This window comes from Bombina bombina, chromosome 1 (assembly GCF_027579735.1).
Source record: "Bombina bombina isolate aBomBom1 chromosome 1, aBomBom1.pri, whole genome shotgun sequence".
Taxonomy (NCBI): Eukaryota; Metazoa; Chordata; class Amphibia; order Anura; family Bombinatoridae; genus Bombina; species Bombina bombina.
In genome coordinates this window covers 1,514,185,110-1,514,206,015 of record NC_069499.1, presented here as the reverse complement: position 1 = coordinate 1,514,206,015, position 20,906 = coordinate 1,514,185,110, and the positions used below count along the sequence as shown (strand labels likewise).

General features: G+C 36.2%; 1 protein-coding gene across 1 annotated transcript in view; it reads left to right on the top strand.

Moving 5' to 3' along the window:
* The window catches only part of ANKFN1 (ankyrin repeat and fibronectin type III domain containing 1), an 899,573-nt gene that overhangs the window by 652,071 nt on the left and 226,596 nt on the right, over positions 1 to 20,906 (top strand). Inside the window, exon 14 of the mRNA XM_053708167.1 lies at positions 10,313 to 10,481. Coding sequence (XP_053564142.1) covers positions 10,313 to 10,481 — 169 coding nt within the window. The remainder of the gene's footprint in view (positions 1 to 10,312; positions 10,482 to 20,906) is intronic.

The window sequence follows — 20,906 nt, the reverse complement described above, 5'->3', positions numbered from 1 at the left end:
CCCCGCCGCCAGCTATATTATCTATGTTAACCCTAAGTATATTATAGTTAATATAGGTATTACATTATATATATTAACTATATTAACCCTAATTATATTAGGGTTAATATAGTTAATATAGTTACTATAGTATTTATATTAACTATATTAACTCTATCTAACCCTAACACCCCTAACTAAATTTATATTAAATTAATCTAATTCATTTATAAACTAAAATATTCCTATTTAAATCTAAATACTTACCTATAACATAAACCCTAAGATAGCTACAATATAATTAATAATTACATTGTAGCTATGTTAGGGTTAATATTTATTTTACAGGTAAATTGTTAATTATTTTAACTAGGTATAATAGCTATTAAATAGTTATTAACTATTTAATATCTACCTAGTTAAAATAATTACCCAATTACCTGTAAAATAAATCCTAACCTAAGTTACAAATACACCTACACTATCAATAAATTAAATAAACTACAAACATCTATCTAAAAATACAATTAAATTAACTAAACTAAATTACAAAAAAAACCAAACACTAAATTACAAAAAATAAAAAAAGATTACAAGATTTTTAAGCTAATTACACCTATTCTAAGCCCCCTAATAAAATAATAAACCCCCAAAATAAAAAAAATTCCCTGCCCTATTCTAAATTAAACAAATTTCAAAGCTCTTTACCTTACCAGCCCTTAAAAGGGCCTTTTGTGGGGCATGCCCCAAAGAAAACAGCTCTTTTGCATACAAATACAATACCCCCCCCATTACAACCCACCACCCACATACCCCTATTCTAAAACCACCCAAACCCCCCTTAAAAAAGCCTAACACTACCCCCCTGAAGATCTCCCTACCTTGTCTTCACCACACCGGGCCGAACTCCTGATCCGATCCGGGCGATGTCTTCCTCCAAGCGGCAAAGAAGAATTCTTCCTCCGGCGATGTCTTCCTCCAAGCGGCAAAGAAGAATTCTTCCTCCGGCGACGTCTTCCTCCAAGCGGCAGCAAAGTCTTCATTCTTCCGGTGGCATCTTCAATCTTCTTTCTTCGCTCCGCCGCCGCGGAGCATCCATCCCGGCCGACTACTGAACTTGGAATGAGGTACCTTTAAATGACGTCATCCAAGATGGCGTCCGCCGAATTCCGATTGGCTGATAGGATTCTATCAGCCAATCGGAATTAAGTTAAAAAAATCTGATTGGCTGATTGAATCAGCCAATCAGATTCAAGTTCAATCCGATTGGCTGATCCAATCAGCCAATCAGATTGAGCTCGCATTCTATTGGCTGATCGGAACAGCCAATAGAATGCGAGCTCAATCTGATTGGCTGATTGGATCAGCCAATCGGATTGAACTTGAATCTGATTGGCTGATTCAATCAGCCAATCAGATTTTTTTAACTTAATTCCGATTGGCTGATAGAATCCTATCAGCCAATCGGAATTCGGCGGACGCCATCTTGGATGACGTCATTTAAAGGTACCTCATTCCAAGTTCAGTAGTCGGCCGGGATGGATGCTCCGCGGCGGCGGAGCGAAGAAAGAAGATTGAAGATGCCGCCGTAAGAATGAAGACTTTGCTGCCGCTTGGAGGAAGACGTCGCCGGAGGAAGAATTCTTCTTTGCCGCTTGGAGGAAGACATCGCCGGAGGAAGAATTCTTCTTTGCCGCTTGGAGGAAGACATCGCCCGGATCGGATCAGGAGTTCGGCCCGGTGTGGTGAAGACAAGGTAGGGAGATCTTCAGGGGGGTAGTGTTAGGCTTTTTTAAGGGGGGTTTGGGTGGTTTTAGAATAGGGGTATGTGGGTGGTGGGTTGTAATGGGGGGGGTATTGTATTTGTATGCAAAAGAGCTGTTTTCTTTGGGGCATGCCCCACAAAAGGCCCTTTTAAGGGCTGGTAAGGTAAAGAGCTTTGAAATTTGTTTAATTTAGAATAGGGCAGGGAATTTTTTTTATTTTGGGGGTTTATTATTTTATTAGGGGGCTTAGAATAGGTGTAATTAGCTTAAAAATCTTGTAATCTTTTTTTATTTTTTGTAATTTAGTGTTTGGTTTTTTTTGTAATTTAGTTTAGTTAATTTAATTGTATTTTTAGATAGATGTTTGTAGTTTATTTAATTTATTGATAGTGTAGGTGTATTTGTAACTTAGGTTAGGATTTATTTTACAGGTAATTGGGTAATTATTTTAACTAGGTAGATATTAAATAGTTAATAACTATTTAATAGCTATTATACCTAGTTAAAATAATTAACAATTTACCTGTAAAATAAATATTAACCCTAACATAGCTACAATGTAATTATTAATTATATTGTAGCTATCTTAGGGTTTATGTTATAGGTAAGTATTTAGATTTAAATAGGAATATTTTAGTTTATAAATGAATTAGATTAATTTAATATAAATTTAGTTAGGGGTGTTAGGGTTAGATAGAGTTAATATAGTTAATATAAATACTATAGTAACTATATTAACTATATTAACCCTAATATAATTAGGGTTAATATAGTTAATATATATAATGTAATACCTATATTAACTATAATATACTTAGGGTTAATATAGATAATATAGCTGGCGACGGGGTAGGTAGATTAAATAAGGGGTTAATCATTTTAATAGAGATGGCGGCGGTGTAAGTGGCTTACATTAGGGGTTAATAATATTAATATAGCTGGCGGCGGTATAGGGGGATTAGGTTAGGGGTTAATAATTTTTATATAGGTGGCGGCGGTGTAAGGGGTCAGATTAGGGGATAGATAAGGTAGATGGCGGCGGTTTTAGGGGCTCACAGTAGGGGGTTAATTTATGTAGATGGCGGCGGGGTCCGTGAGCGGCGGTTTAGGGGTTAATAACTTTATTAGGGATTTCGGGGGGGGGGGGGGATCGCGGTTGACAGGTAGATAGACATTGCGCATGCGTTAGGTGTTAGGTTTATTTTAGCAGATCGCGGTTGACAGGGAGATAGACATTGCGCATGCGTTAGGTGTTAGGTTTATTTTAGCAGCCAGTTTAGGGAGTTACGGGGCTCCAATAGTCAGCGTAAGGCTTCTTACGGCTGCTTTTTGTGGCGAGGTGAAAATGGAGTAAGTTTTCTCCATTTTCGCCACGTAAGTCCTTACGCTGCATATTGGATACCAAACTGCGCGGGTTTGGTATACCTGCCTATAGCCCAAAAAACTACGGGCGACGGCAGAAATATACGCACGTAACTTCTAGGTTACGCCGTATATAGGACACCAAACCCGCGCAAATATTGGCGTCGCCGGCTTTTGCGGGCGACGATTTTTATCGGATCGACCCCAGGATACGCAATTGACGTAAGGGGATCTGCGGTATGGAAAAGTCGCGGCTGAAAAGTGAGCGTTAGACCCTTTTTTTGACTGACTCCAAATACCGGCGGTAGCCTAAAACCAGCGTTAGGAGCCTCTAACGCTGGTTTTCACGGCTACTGCCAAACTCCAAATCTAGGCCTTAGTAAATATAAAACAACACTGAAGTAGTTTTATTGCTTGATTTTCTCCCTATAGAGTTTAGAGCTCAAATTCTGTAGCAATCAAGCCAACCATAGTCATCTTTTTTAAAGTGATTTATTCCTGGACTGCCCTTAGACAGCAAAGCTGCTGTAAAAAAGACTTTTAGCTTCAAACACTTTTAAATCATTTATTGTGTGCTTAGATATTTTATAAGTAAGTGCTTAAAAGGGACAGTAAAGTCATAATTAGACATTCATGATTTAGACAGAGCGTAAAATTTTAAACAACTTTCCAATTTACTTCTATTATTTAATTTGCTTCTTTCTCTTGTTAACCTTTACTGAAAGGTTTATCTAGGTAAGCTCAGGAGCAGCAAAGAACCTAGGTTCTAGCTGCTGATTGGTGGCTGCATTTATACACCGATTGTTATTGGCTTACCCATTTGTTCAGTTAGAAACCAGTAGTGCATTGCTGCTCCTTCAACAAATGATACCAAGCGAATTAAGCAAATCTGATAATAGAAGTAAATTAGAAAGTGGTTTAAAATTGTATGTTCTACCTAAATTATGAAAGAAAAATGTTGGGTTTCATGTCCCTTTAAATGCTAAGCATACATATAATATATTAAAATGCTTTAATGCCCTTTTTAGACCCAGAGTAACTTGAAATCTTTAGACATACTCAACAAATAGATTATTATAATTGTATTATTTCTAAAAACACTGAACCTTTATTGATTCTAAGTATTTGCTGTGATAACCTCAGCGCCTATTATGCAGCATTCCTAATTTTATTGCTTTCAACACATTCCTATTGATAGATTTTAAAAGCACTTTTACGTTTTCAAAGTCAGCGGCATAACCATAATATCTAAGAAAGCTTAGGGTGGTCTCAGTGCATGGAAAAAAAACGCTGATAAACTCTGGGTCCCATAACACAGTCAGGGTGCCTGTGCACTATATTCACATTCATTCCACCAACCATAAAACAACTTTTGTAAAAAGCCACGTAAAATGCATAAGTAGAGTCAAGCTGAGCCCTAGGAGTTAAATGTGGCTGCATTGTATACACAAAGGTAGCCATTAATCTGAGGATGTTGATACGTGTCACGAGCGTCTCCTAATAAAAATATAAGGCACCTTCATGTAGGGGCATTTAAGTAAATAGTAGTACTGTTGCTAGATGCATTTATCAAAATGAAATATTTTTATGATGTTTTGGAAGACAGATTATGCAGTTGGTTGTGAGTCGTGTAGCTGGAGGTCTAAGGCCAGTCAATTATATTCATGATGCACAGCAGTATGTAGCCTTTAGGTTTCACATTAACAGCATTCCCTAAAAGGCAGAATTTGTTCATATGCACAGCATGAAAAAGCCATCATCTGTAGAAGAAAAGCTTCTTACAGACTTGTTAATAGGACACATGTCTTGTTCTGTGCCTTGTTGAATGACAGCAGTATTCGCTGAAGAGGACCATTCTTCCTAACACTGTAAACCAGACGTACAGAAAATACAAAAATCAGACTTCAGCAGCAGTCACAACATAAGGAAAGCAACTAATGATTGTGGTTCCCCAGTATCAGAACTGACACAAACAAGTTTTTCCAGCTGATTTTAATTCTGAGTTGAGTGCGTATCTTTTCTTTTTTATTTTTGTATGCAAATTACTTTTCAGTTACCCTAAGATTAATGAGGGAAAACTACATGTGAATTCCATATTCACATGCCCTAAAGATATAAAGTATCTAGTTTGTAAGATAGTCCCATATTACAAACAATCTCTTTTTCTCTCTCTTTCTATCTCCTCTATCTCTCCTTCCTCTCTTTTTCTCTCTCTCTTTCTGGACGAGGCTGAATTAAAGGGACATTAAACCCCAAAAAATTATTTCATGATTCAGAAAGAGAATGCATCTTTAAACAACATTCCAATTTATTTCTATTGTCTAATTTGCTTCATTCTTTAGATATCCTTTGTTGAAGTAATAGCAGTGCACATGAGTGAGCCAATCACACGAGGCATCTATGTGAACCAATCAGCAGCTACTAAGCCTATCTAGATATACTTTTCAGCAAAGGATATCAAGAGAATCAAGCAAATTAGACAACAGAAGTAAATTAGAAAGTTGTTTAAAATTGCACAATCTTTCTAAATCATGAAAGAGAAAATTTGGGTTTCATGTCCCTTTAAATACACTGGGCAAGATTACATATACGGCACAAGCTTCAGTGCAATTGCTGAAACCCATGCCGCCCGTAATTTCACCTCGCACATCGGGGTATTACATAAACCCGGCCGGCAGTTCATAAAGTGCCATAAATCGGATAAACTAGCAATGTCCAGAAATGTGAGTAAATACAAATTTTTGGAGTCGCCAGTGACTTACGTCACTTTATAAACTGTCGACGCCTACGAAAATAAAAAAAAAAATCAAATCTCCCGTAAAAGTCTAACCCCCCCTCCCAAAAATAAAACCATGTTGCAACTATTAAACTATTAACCTCTAATCCGTCATTAACCCACATCGCAACAAATCTAATAAAACTATTAACCCCTAATCCGCCAAACCCACACAATGCAATAATCCTAATAAATATATTAACCCCTAATCTGCCAAACCCCCACAATGCAAATAACTAATTAATTATTGTTGTGATGTGGGTTAATGGCAGATTAGGGGTTAATATACTTTATTAGGTTTATTGTGATGTAGGTTAATGGCGGATTAGGGGTTCATATACTTTATTAGGTTTATTGCGATGTAGGTTAATGGTGGATTAGGGGTTAATATACTTTATTAGTTATTGCGGTGAGGGATTGTGGTTGACAGGTAGATAGATATTGCGCATGCGTTAGGTGTTAGTTGTTTTTAGGAGGTGGATAGATATTGCACATGCATTAGGTGTTAGTTAATATTTTCAGGCAGTCACGAGAGTTACGGTGTTCACATACTCAGCACAAGGCTTGCTGCACCTGCCTATGTGTGGCGAGGTGAAAATGGAGTAAAATGTCTCCATTTTCACTGCGTAAGTCCTTGCGCTTAATATGTGATACCGATTTGCGACGTGGTTCTATGTTAGCTTATGGGTGTAAAAATTGTGGCCGACGGGTGAAATATACGTGCCGCATTTATATGCGGCGCTGTATATGTGATACCAAAACCGCGTAAAAAAACGGCATCACCAGCTTTTGCAGGCGACGCCACATATGTAATCTTGCTCACTGATTGCTTAGAGCAGTGCACAAACTCATTTACAGCCAGCCCTAATTGATTATACTTAAAAAATATGTGATAAACATTCTCACCAGGTGTTTCAAGTGGTTACTTCTGGACTGCTCTTGACCTGCAAAACCAATGTACAATGTTCTAACAAAGTTCATTTATTTTGAATGAAGATATTTTGCAATTCGCTGTTTACTTTTTGATATACAATATAAGTATGCATGCATATATATATATATATATATATATATATATATATATCATTATTTATCAGAAAGTTTATGTATCAAGTGACTTTAAAGTGACATTGCTTGATGTTATGCCTAGTGTTAGCATAAGTAAAGCAAATATATTTAAAGGGATATTAAACCCAAAAATGTATTTTGTGATTCAGACAGAGCATACAATTTAAAAAAAAAAGTTTCCAATTTACTTCTATTATCAAATTTGCTTTGCTCTAATGTTATTCTTTGTTAAAGTACTCACTGTGAAAATATATAGATCAACTTGATATCCTTTTGGATCTCTAGTGGATTCAAGTGAAGTGTATATACACACAAACACACACACACAAATACACATACACACATACTCAAACACATGCACACACAAACAAACATATACACGCACACATACCCACACACAAACATATACACACATGCACACAAACATATATATATACACACACAAATACACAAACACATGCACAAACATATACACACAAACATATATATATATACACAAACACATACATACATACACACACAAACATATACATATACACACAAACATATATACACACGCATACACACACACAAACATAGACACACACATCGACACAAACATATATACACACACACACAAACACATATATACAAACACATACACACACATTGACACAAACATATATACACACACACGAATACAGACACACATACACACACACATACACACACACATACACACAAACATATACAGTACACACACACACAAACCCATACACACAAACACACATACATACAAACATACACACACATAGACACAAACATGTATATACACACACACACACACACACAAACATACACAAATACATACACACACAAACATATACACAAACAAACAAAAACATATACACATACACATACACACACATATATACACACACATACACACAAATACACATACACACACATACTCACACACATACACACACACAAACATATACACACACAAACATATACACACACAAACACATACACACATAGACACAAACATATACACAAACACATACACAAACATATACACACATACACGCAAACATATATACACACACATACACAAATACATATACACACATACTCACACACAAACACATACACACAAACATATATACACACACAAACATACACACACACAAACATATACACATACACACAAACATATATACACATGCATACACACACACAAAGACATACATACAAACACATACACATACATACACACACACAAACACACGCATACAAACACATACACACACATACACACAAACATATATACACACACGCATACAGACACACATAGATATATACATACACGCACATATACAGACATATGCAGTATACACACACAAACCCATACATACAAACACATACACACACATAGACACAAACATATATACACACACACAAACATACACAAACAAATACATACACACACAATCATATACACAAACAAACACATACACACAAACATATACACATACACACAAACATATATGCACACAAACAAACACACATACACACAAATACACATACTCACACACATACACACAAATATATACAGTATACACACACACACAAACACATGCATACAAACACATACACACACATAGACACAAACATATATACACACACATGCATACACACACACATAGACACACACAAACATATACAGTATACACACACAAACACATACATACAAACGCATACACACACATAGATACACAAATATATACACACGCATACACACACACATAGACACACACAAACATATACAGTATACACATACAAACACATACACAGACATAGATACACACATATATAAACACACGCATACACACAAACACACACATAGACACACAAACACACACATAGACACACACATAGACACACACGCATACACACACATACACACAAACATATACAGTATACACACACACACAAACACATAGACACAAACATATATACACACACATGCATACACACACACATAGACACACACAAACATATACAGTATACACACACAAACACATACATACAAACACATACACACATAGATACACAAATATATACACAAACACGCATACACACACACACAGACACACACAAACATATACAGTATACACACACACACACACACACATACAAACACATACACAGACATAGATACACACATATATAAACACACGCATACACACACAAACACACACATAGACACACAAACACACACATAGACACACACATAGACACACACGTATACACACACATACACACAAACATATACAGTATACACACACACACAAACACACACATAGACACACAAACACACACATAGACACACACATAGACACACACGTATACACACACATACACACAAACATATACAGTATACACACACACACAAACACATACATACAAACACATACACACACATAGACACAAACATATATACACATACATGCATACACACACACATAGACACACACAAACATATACAGTATACACACACACACACACACACACATACAAACACATACACAGACATAGATACACACATATATAAACACACGCATACACACACAAACACACACATAGACACACAAACACACACATAGACACACACATAGACACACACGTATACACACACATACACACAAACATATACAGTATACACACACACACAAACACATACATACAAACACATACACACACATAGACACAAACATATATACACACACATGCATACACACACACATAGACACACACAAACATATACAGTATACACACAAACACATACATACAAACACATACACACACATAGATACACAAATATATACACACACATGCATACACACACACACAGACATATACAGTATACACACACACACACACATACAAACACATACACACACATAGACACAAACATATATACACACACATGCATACACACACACATAGACACACACAAACATATACAGTATACACACACAAACACATACATACAAACACATACACACACATAGATACACAAATATATACACACACATGCATACACACACACACAGACATATACAGTATACACACACACACACACATACAAACACATACACAGACATAGATACACACATATATAAACACACGCATACACACACACACAAACACACACATAGACACACATACACATATTGATATTAATGTCCTATTAACCTTGTCCTCAATACTGAAAGCATAAATAACTGACTAGTGTTGTGTGTATTTATGTTATTACAGTTGTTTATATTAGTGCCATATTGTAATCCTTGTTCTCTCTCTCCGTGTCCCCCTGCAGGCCAAACACTTCCGTCTATACACGCAGGAGGTGTTGGAGCTGGGTCACAATGTCTCCTTTCTTCTGCTGCTCCCAGCCTCCGACGATGTCTGCAGTGCTCCTGGACAGAGTAACCCTTACACGTTACACTCAGGATTCCTTAACCTGCCCTTACAGATGTTTGAGCTAGGTATATACTTTTATTTTTGCCTATAAATATTAGAACAGCTACTGCATTAAGTAACACCCATCGATCATGAAGCCATCTGTTCCAGCAGTGGCTCAATAAATCACATCATGGCCACAAAAATTTGCTGCGCTTGCTTCAAACAGTGTTACCTTGTGGTCACACAAACACTATCATGGTGCTGGCAAAGTCAGCTTAAATTCAAGCTGTAGGGTGATAATGTTCATTTGCGGTGTAAGTTTTGTATGAACACTAAGCGAGTTAATGGAGAGAAATCACATATATACCTAAATGCCAAAACTAACCAGTTTAACTCAACAGAAAATACTAAAATACATTGCTGGCTTCTCTAGCACACAAACATGTTAAAGGTACAGGAAAATCAAAATTAAACTTGCAGGATTCAGATAGAGCATGCAATTTTCAGACACTTTTAAATTCACTTCTATTTTCAAATGTGCTTTGTTCTCTTGGTATCCCTTGTTGAAAAAAATTTTGCACATATCATACACTAGTGGGAGCTAGCTGCTGATTGGTGCCTGCACACATTTGTCTCTTGTGATTGGCTAACTAGATGTGTTCAGCTAGCTGTCAATAGTGCAACGCTGTTTCTTCAGCAAAGGATAACAAGATAATGAAGCAAATTTGATAATAGAAGTAAATTGGAAAGTTATTTAAAGTTGTATGTTCTATCCAAATCCCGAAAGAAAATGTTGGGGTTTCCTGTCCCTTTAATTCCATTGATAGATAACTAAATGCTACAGTAAAGGATTAACGGGACATGTCTTCCATGATTCAGTTAGTGCACATAATTTTAACAATGTTTCCTATTTACTTCTATTATCATTCTCTTGGTGGTCTTTGTTTAAGGAGCAGCAATGCACTACTGGGAGCTAGCTGAACACTTTGGGTAAACCAATAACAAGATGCATATATGTGCAGTCACCAATCAGCAGCTAGCTCCCAGTAGTGCACTGCTGCTCACGCGCCTACCTAGGTATTATTTTCAACAAAGAATACCGGGAGAACTAAGTAAAATAAATAAAATAAGTAACCTGTACATTGTTTTAAAAAGGCATGCTCTATCTGAATCATGAAATAAAAAGCTTGGGTTTTATGTTCCTTTAACATCTGTATTGAAATTTGTACTACTTAGTATAATTATTCAGTTTCTATAGAAAAGAGATAGTGTATGGGGAGCTGAGTTTTACTGTTTCTAGGTCCCAACACAATGTCAGCATTAAAGGGACAGTAAACATTATTTGCAAAAAAACTTTCTTTACCACCTTAGTACTTCCGTTTCAGGGGCAAAATTTGTTTTATATTATTATTTATTTATTTCCATTTTTTTTAAAAAAGAATTTTTTTTGAGTGCTACCAATCAAAAGCCGTATCGCTGGCGCTGTTGATAAAAACGTGTGGGCGTTAAAAAGCTGTTCAAACATAAGTAACCATCTCTGATGCAGGATCAACAACAAAACTGCAGTGGTGGTTTAATTGTCCCTGCTAAACTGTTGCTTGGCAACAAAAGTAAGCGGTTTCCTTAAAGAATAAACAAATTAATTTAAACAAATTATTGTATTATTCGTCATGCAGTTAAAACTGTTACATTATAGGCTAGAAAGGTGGGGGTTTTTACAGGTGGGAAAGGCTTGATATTTACAGTTTTACACTATCCAATAGTGATCCAGTAATGTCCTTTTCATATGACTCCTGTGTCAGGCAATAAGTAGATAATCTTCATTTTTGTTCTTGAAATTTCTGGCTCCTTTAAAATAATGTATGAATTATGTAATTAATTAATCAATTTATTAAAGAGTAGATTTTTTGTGCTGCTGCTGGCTTGTAGCAGTAGCACTGGCTACTACTTTAAGTTTCAAGTGCTGTCCAACAGCTCCCATTCTGCCCTGAAGATGTTTCTCATAGGATGTAGCAGACAAATTGATTTTCATTAAGAAACAAATTCGAAACAACCCCATCAACATATAATGAAGCAGATTTTTTCTTGATGATCAGTTCGTCTGAAACTACTTTTTTGTCTGTGCACCTGTCTAATTTTCAATTAGGAACTGTAATATATCTTTAAATTTGAGGTCTTTAATCTGATATGGAAAGTATCAGGACTTGCACATTTGGGCACATCTAATTCCAAAAGATAAATGTCTCATGGCTAATAATGACACTTCATATTTTAACGTTATTGCTTTTAAATTACTGCGTTGTTAAGGGGTTAAAAGGATATTAAAGTCTTACGGCTAGATTATGAGTTGTGCGTTAGGCTAAAAAAGCAGCGTTGGCCGGTCCCAATGCTGCTTTTTAACGCCCGCTAGTATTACGAGTCTTGAAATGACAGGCTCACCGCTCACTTTTTTGGCCAGACTCAGAAATACCGCAAATCCACTTACGTCAATTGCGTTTCCTATATTTTCAATGGGACTTGCATAGCGCCGGTATTATAAGTCTGACCAAAAGTGAGCGGTAGACCCTCTTCTGTCAAGCCTGGTACCGCATTTTAAAGTCAGTAGTTAAGAGTTTTACACTACAACGCCGTAGCATAAAACTCTTAACTAAAGTGCTAAAAAGTACACTAACACCCATAAACTACCTATAAACCCCTAAACCAAAGCCCCCCCACATCACAAACACTAAAATAAATATTTTAACCCCTAATCTGCCGAACCGGACATCACACCACTATAATAAATATATTAACCCCAAAACCGCCGCACTCCCGCATTGTAAACACTAGTTAAATATTATTAACCCCTAATCTGCCGTCCCTAACATCGCCGACACCTACCTACATTTATTAACCCCTAATCTGCCACCACAACGTCGCCGCCACTATATTAAATGTATTAACCCCTAAACCTAAGTCTAACCCTAACACCCCCTAACTTAAATATAATTACAATAAATCTAAATAAAATTACTACAATTACCTAAATAATTCCTATTTAAAACTAAATACTTTCCTATAAAATAAACCCTAAACTAGCTACAATATAACTAATAGTTACATTGTATCTAGCTTAGGGTTTATTTTTATTTTACAGGCAACACTACACTATAATTAAATAAATTAACTAAATTAAATACAATTAATTACAATTAAATAAAATTATCTAAAGTACGAAAAAAAATAAACACTAAATTACAGAAAATAAAATAATTACAAGATTTTTAAACTAATTATACCTACTCTAATCCCCCTAACAAAATAAAAAGCCCCCCAAAATAAAGAAAAGTCCTACCCTACACATTCTATCAGCCAATCAAAATTAAGGTAGAAAAATCCTATTGGCTGATGCAATCAGCCAATAGGATTGAAGTTTAATCCTATTGGCTGATCCAACCAGCCAATAGGATTGAGCTGGCATTCTATTGGCTGTTCCAATCAGCCAATAGAATGCAAGCTCAATCCTATTGGCTGATTGCATCAGCCAATAGGATTTTTTCTACCTTATTTCTGATTGGCTGATAGAATTCTATCAGCCAATCAGAATTGAAGGGACGCCATCTTGGATGACGTCACTTAAAGGTACCGTCATTTAGTAAGAAGACTCTGGATGAAGAGGATGCTCCACATCGGATGTCTTGAAGATGGACCCGCTCCGCGCCGGATGGATGAAGATAGAAGATGCCGTCTGGATGAAGACTTCTGCCCATCTGGAGGACCTCTTCTGCCCGGCTTGGATGAAGACTTCTGCCCGCCTGGAGGACCACTTCTGCCCGGTTGGGTGAAGACGTCTCACGATAGGGTGATCTTCAAGGGGTTAGTGTTAGGTTTTTTTAAGGGGGGATTGGGTGGGTTTTAGAGTAGGGTTGGTTGTGTGGGTGGTGGGTTTTAATGTTGGGGGGGTATTTGTTCTTTTGTTTTACAGGTAAGAGAGCTGATTACTTTGGGGCAATGCCCCGCAAAAGGCTCTTTTAAGGGCTATTTGTAATTTAGTGTAGGGTAGGGCTTTTTTTATTTTGGGGGGCTTTTTTATTTTGTTAGGGGGATTAGAGTAGGTGTAATTAGTTTAAAAATCTTGTAATTATTTTATTATTTTCTGTAATTTAGTGTTTGTTTTTTTCGTACTTTAGATAATTTTATTTAATTGTAATTAATTTAGTTAATTTATTTAATTATAGTGTAGTGTTAGGTGTTAGTGTAACTTAGGTTAGGTTTTATTTTACAGGTAAATTTGTCTTTATTTTAACTAGGTAGTTATTAAATAGTTAATAACTATTTAATAACTATTGTACCTAGTTAAAATAAATACAAAGTTGCCTGTAAAATAAAAATAAACCCTAAGCTAGATACAATGTAACTATTAGTTATATTGTAGCTATTTTAGAGTTTATTTTATAGGTAAGTATTTAGTTTTAAATATGAATTATTTAGGTAATCGTAGTAATTTTATTTAGATTTATTGTAATTATATTTAAGTTAGGGGGGTTAGGGTTAGACTTAGGTTTAGGGGTTAATAACTGTATTATATTGTTGGTGACATTGTGGACGGCAGATTAGGGGATTGTAGATTAATTTTACTGAGCCTTAATCTTGAATATACCTATCTATATGAATAAACTAACCAATAGAGTGTATTTTCAAATCCACCTCTACGGTAATGGGTATTGTAGGATTGAGTTATGGTAGTTATTTAGTATGTATATACCTATTGTTACATGGGCTGAGTCAGACCACTTCATTCAAAAAGGGTATTGTATTAAGTCATTCCTTCTAGACATATTATATGGTTTGGGATATGAGTACATTTGTTAAATTAATATACGTTCCTATACAACCACATTAATGGCTTATTTTGTCAATGTCTAGGAGCCCAAGGGGTACTAATGCTGCGCGCTCGCTCAGTGTTAACATATATACTCATTTCTAGACTGATACACTAAGCCATCAAATAACATTTTAGTTGTTTGTTATTGGTTTTCTTTTTATGTGACATAAGACCGAGCGCACATTGCTTTTTTGGCTGTCATTATTGGCAGGATTGTAAATTGACACATGTATTTTACATATCCATTTTTTACAACCTGTAGCATATCAATTTTATTGTTACAATTTAATTTGCTCACTTTTTGTTTTTCTGTTTCTAAACAGTCTTTTGTATGTTGCTCATTTTCCTTTTCCTTTAAGTACATTAAGGGTTAAGGTGTGATCCTTTTTATTATGTCTCTACTGATTTTAATTGTTAGTATATGTTCCTCACCACTCCCAGATATGTGCCTTTGCCGTGATTGGGGTGCAGAGGTATATATTCTTATGCTGCATACTCACCTGTTATCCGGCACGAAACGCATAAGGCCACGCCCCCTGTCTCCTCCATGCACTTGTGTGTTTGTGTTTTTGTCTTGTACCTGCTGGATTAAACATCCGTTTTTTCATGATATCAAGAGTGCTGCCTTTTTCTTTCTCCTTGTGCACTTTTGGGATTGCTTGGTCCCTTTTTGTTTTGGGCCTGCACCTTTCGTTCACTTGCCTAGTCGTCTTGTTGGAGTCCGTTTGCCCTGGTGCAGACGGTCGGGTGAGAAGTGCTCCTTGTTGGCTTATCTGTAGCCACGCCCCCACCTTTCTTTGTTAATAAATTTAGTTAGGTTGCGGCAACATTGGGGCGGCAGATTAGGGGTTAATAAATATAATGTAGGGTTCGGCGATGTTGGGGGCAGCAGATTAGGGGTTCATAAGTATAATGTAGGTGGCAGCGGTGTCCGGAGCGGCAGATTAGGGGTTAATAATATAATGCAGGTGTCAGCAATGTCGGGGGCGGCAGATTAGGGTTTAATAAGTGTAATATTAGAGGTGTTTAGACTCGGGTTCATGTTTGGGTGTTAGGTGTAGACATAAATGTATTTTCCCCATAGGAAATGGGGCTGCGTTAGGAGCTTTTTTGCAGGTGTTAGTTTTTTTTTCAGCCGGCTCTCCCCCATTGATTCCTATGGGAAAATCGTGCATGAGCACGTTTTACCAGCTCACCGGTAAAGTAAGCAGCGCTGGTATTGAGGTGAGATGTGGAGCTAAATTTTGCTCTTCTCTCACTTTTTTGCGGTTAATGCCGGGTTTGTAAAAACCCGTAATACCAGTTCTGTCTGTAAGTGAGCGGTAAACTGCTCGTTAGCACCGCACCCCTCCTAACGCAAAACTCGCAATCTAGGTGTTAATTTTTTGCTGCATCTAGAAGAAGTCCTTTTACAATCTGTTATAGCTTTTATTTTCTTATTTAAAAAAAAAAATTAAAAGTATTGTTTGTTTCTGTGTTTTTATTTTTACTCTGGTGAGCAATCGGCCCGTAATGATGTGTTGCTCACACATTTGCACTTTTTGTTAGTTTCCAAAGTAATATAAAAAGCTTTAACTTAAAGGGACATTAAACCCATTTTTTTTTTCTTTCATGATTTAGAAAGAGCATGCAATTTTAAACAAGTTTCTAATTTATTTGTATTATCTAATTTGCTTAATTCTCTTGATATCCTTTGCTAAAATGCATATCAAAACAGGCTTAGTAGTTGCTGATTGGGGGCTGCACATAGATGCCTCGTGTGATTGTCTCACCTATGTGCATTGCTATTTCTTTAAAGGAAATCTAAAAGCAAATTAGATAAAGGGCTAGGTTACAAGTGGAGCGCTAATTTAGTCTGCACCCGCAAGCAGGCATATTTGCCCATTTGTGGGCGCGCTATAAATAACCAGCAGTCAGTGCTCAGAAAATTAAACAGAAATCTTATCTCTGGTTAATTTTCTAAAATTGCCCCAAATGCCCTCAAAATAAAGGATATAGTTTTTTTATTTAAAAAAAAAAAAAAAGGTTTTGGGGGGCTAAAATTGGCGGGAGTGGGGTGTTAGAAAAAAAGTGCCTTTAAATTTCAAAAGTGCCTTTACATTGCGGGCTATGAGAACTTTGTGTTCCCAGTAAATGTATATGTTTACACATATTAACACATAAATATATATGTATATAATCATATACATATATATTTAAAAATGCTGCGCTACTTACATCCTTTGCTTTGCTATGTTCTCATTCTATGTGGAAAAATATTTTTTTGGGGAAGTTATGTCACTCCCAATTAGGAATGGGCGAATGTGTAAATTTTCGATTTTCGAATGTAGAACGAATGTTATTACCGAAATTCGAATTCTAAATCCGAATGTCGATAAGAACGAATATTCTTAAAAATTAGAAAATCAAATGTTATTTACAGTTTTCAAATGTCACTTTCGAATTCGAATGTTTATAATTATATCGAATGTCCACATTCAAAATTTCGAATTTAACATTCTTTTTAACAAATACTATTCAGAAGTTCAATAGTTCATGTGGTAGGGCGGGAATCTAGTAAATTGATACATAATAGATACAAATATATCATTTAGAATATTTCCATATAGAATATTGCATAATTCGAATATTACATTTAAAGAAAGCATTAGAAATACTATTACAAACATATAAATTCAAATTTTTCGAATTCGAATATAAATTCGAATTTTTCGAATTCGAATATTGCATAATTTGAATATTACATTTAAAGAAAAAGCATTAGAAATACTATTACAATCTAAATTCGAATTTTTCGAATTCGAATACACGTATTGCATAATTCGAATATTACATTTAAAGAAAAAGCATTAGAAATACTATTACAATCTAAATTCGAATTTTTCGAATTTGAATATTGCATAATTCGAATATTACATTTAAAGAAAAAGCATTAGAAATACTATTACAATCTAAATTCAAATTTTTCGAATTCAAATACACGTATTGCATAATTCGAATATTACATTTAAAGAAAAAGCATTAGAAATACTATTACAATCTAAATTCAAATTTTTCGAAAAGAATATTTTCGAATGTAATCGTAAAATTCGAAACCGAACATTCGAAAATCGAATGTTAGAATGTTATGTAAACATTCGAAATTCGATTCGAACGAACGAATGTGTTAAAATTCGTGCCGTTTTTCGAATGTTGCGAAACATTCGCCCATCCCTACTCCCAATTCTTAAAGGGACAGTAGACACCATTTTTCATATAACTGCATGAAATATACACTACTATAAAGAAGAATATGTAAGGATACTGATCTAAAACTTCAGTATAAAACCTTTTAAAAACATACTTAGTTGCTCCCAGTTTAGAACTGTTGATGAGGTAAGCTGGGACTCCCACTGAAGGGGGCTGGAACAGGAACAGCAGACACTCCCCCCTCCCCCCTTTCCCAACATATGCAAAGACAGATAACATAAACAGGAGTCTGTAAACAAGGGTATACAGCTGACACTGTGGGACTTGGTTAGGAGTCTGAAAATCAGCACAATGTTACTATAAATTATTACAAAAATATTCATAGATGTGCTATATAAATGGATTATCTACAAAACATTGATGCAAAGAAAAATCTAGTGTATAATGTCCCTTTAACGCTGTTATTCTAGGCAGCTGATTAAATTAATTACAGACTCAGCTGCTGGTGCTGTAGAGAGCCGTAAGTAAATGTTGCCACCAAAGAGCTACCCAGGTGCTGAACCAAAAATGAACCGGCTCCGATACTTACATTCCTGCTGTTTCAAATAAAGATACCAAGAGTATGAAGACAAATTGATAATAGGAGTAAATTAGAGAGTTGCGTAAAATTGCATGCTCTATCTGAATCATGTAAAAAAAATTAGGTTCAGTGTCCCTTTATGTGATATTGTTCAGAGATGTACACTGTCAGAAAAAAGGGTACGGTTGGGGTCCGGTTGTGAACACTTAGGGTACAACTGCTGTGGTTGTACCCTCAATGGATCATAATTACACCTTAAGGAACTAATATGTACCATTTAGCGGCAAATAAGGTACAAATATGTTTCCAACTGTCAAAGGGTCAATGTCTGTACCATTTAATCCCCCCAAAAAGGTACAATCACTTGGGTGACTAAAAGGTTGAGGGGGGTGGGTGGTTCAAGGCTGCCAAACCCTGCAAGTCCATATCATTTGACTGTCAGTCACCCAAAATGAATGCACCATACATGTTGTACAGCAAAATAATTATGTTCAATTGTTGTTGGTAATATGCAAGAGGTGGGCAAAGCAAAAAAAAAAAAAATACTGAAAGGGACAGCCTACACCAGAATTGTTATTGTTTAAAAAGATGGATAATCCCTTTATTACTCATTCCCCAGTTTTGCATAACCAACACAGTTATATTAATACACTTTTTACTTTTGTGATTACCTTGTATCTAAGCCTCTGCAGACTGCCCCTTATCTCAGTGCTTTTGACTGGCATGCAGTTTAGCCAATCAGTGCAGACTCCTAAATAACTACATGGGAGTGAGCATATTGTTATCTATATGACACACATGAACTAGTACTGTATAACTGAAAAACTTTCAAAATGCTCTGAGCTAAGAGGCGGTTTTTAACGGTTTAGAAATCAATTTGAGCCTACCTAGGTTTAGCGGGCGCGCGCAGGGGTAGGAAGCGGGTGGGAACCGCTACACTACAGAAAAGTGATGGGATTAAAGTGGCAGTGATTGCCAAATTTATTTACATATATGTGAATCTAAGAGATCTGGGAGGGGTGGTGGGTTGGTCTTTTGGGGGGGGGCAAGCTACACTACAGAAAATCATTAAAAAAATAAAAATAAAAACATATTTTACTATAAACTGGGTACTGGCAGACAGCTGCCAGTACCAAAGATGGCTACTAATAAGTTAGAGGGGGATGGGTAAAGAGCTGTTTGGGGGGTATCAGGGAGGTTGGTGGCTAAGGGGGGATCCTCCAGAGCAGCATATGTAAGTATGCCTTTTTTTTTTATTTATTTTTTATCAAGGATAGCTTTTTTTTTAGTACTGGCAGACTTTCTGCCAGTACTTAACATGGCGGGGACAATTGTGGGGTGGGGGAGGGAAGAGAGCTGTTTGGGAGGGATCAGGGGGTGTAATGTGTCAGGTGGGAGGCTGATCTCTACACTAAAGCTAAAATTAACCCTGCAAGCTCCCTACATGCTACCTAATTAACCCCTTCACTGCTAGCCATAATACACATGTGATGCGCAGCGGCATTTAGCGGCCTTCTAATTACCAAAAAGCAACGCCAAAGCCATGTATGTCTGCTATTTCTCAACAAAGGGGATCCCAGAGAAGCATTTACAACCATTTGTGCCATAATTGCACAAGCTGTTTGTAAATGATTTCAGTGAGAAACCTAAAATTGTGAAAAATTTTACTTTTTTTTTTATTTAATCGCATTTGGCGTTGAAATGGTGGCATGAAATATACCAAAATGGGCCTAGATCAATACTTAGGGTTGTCTACTACACTACAATAAAGCTAAAATTAACCCTACAAGCTCCCTACATGCTCCCTAATTAACCCCTTCATTGCTGGGCATAATACACGTGTGGTGCGCAGTGGCATTTAGCGGCCTTCTAATT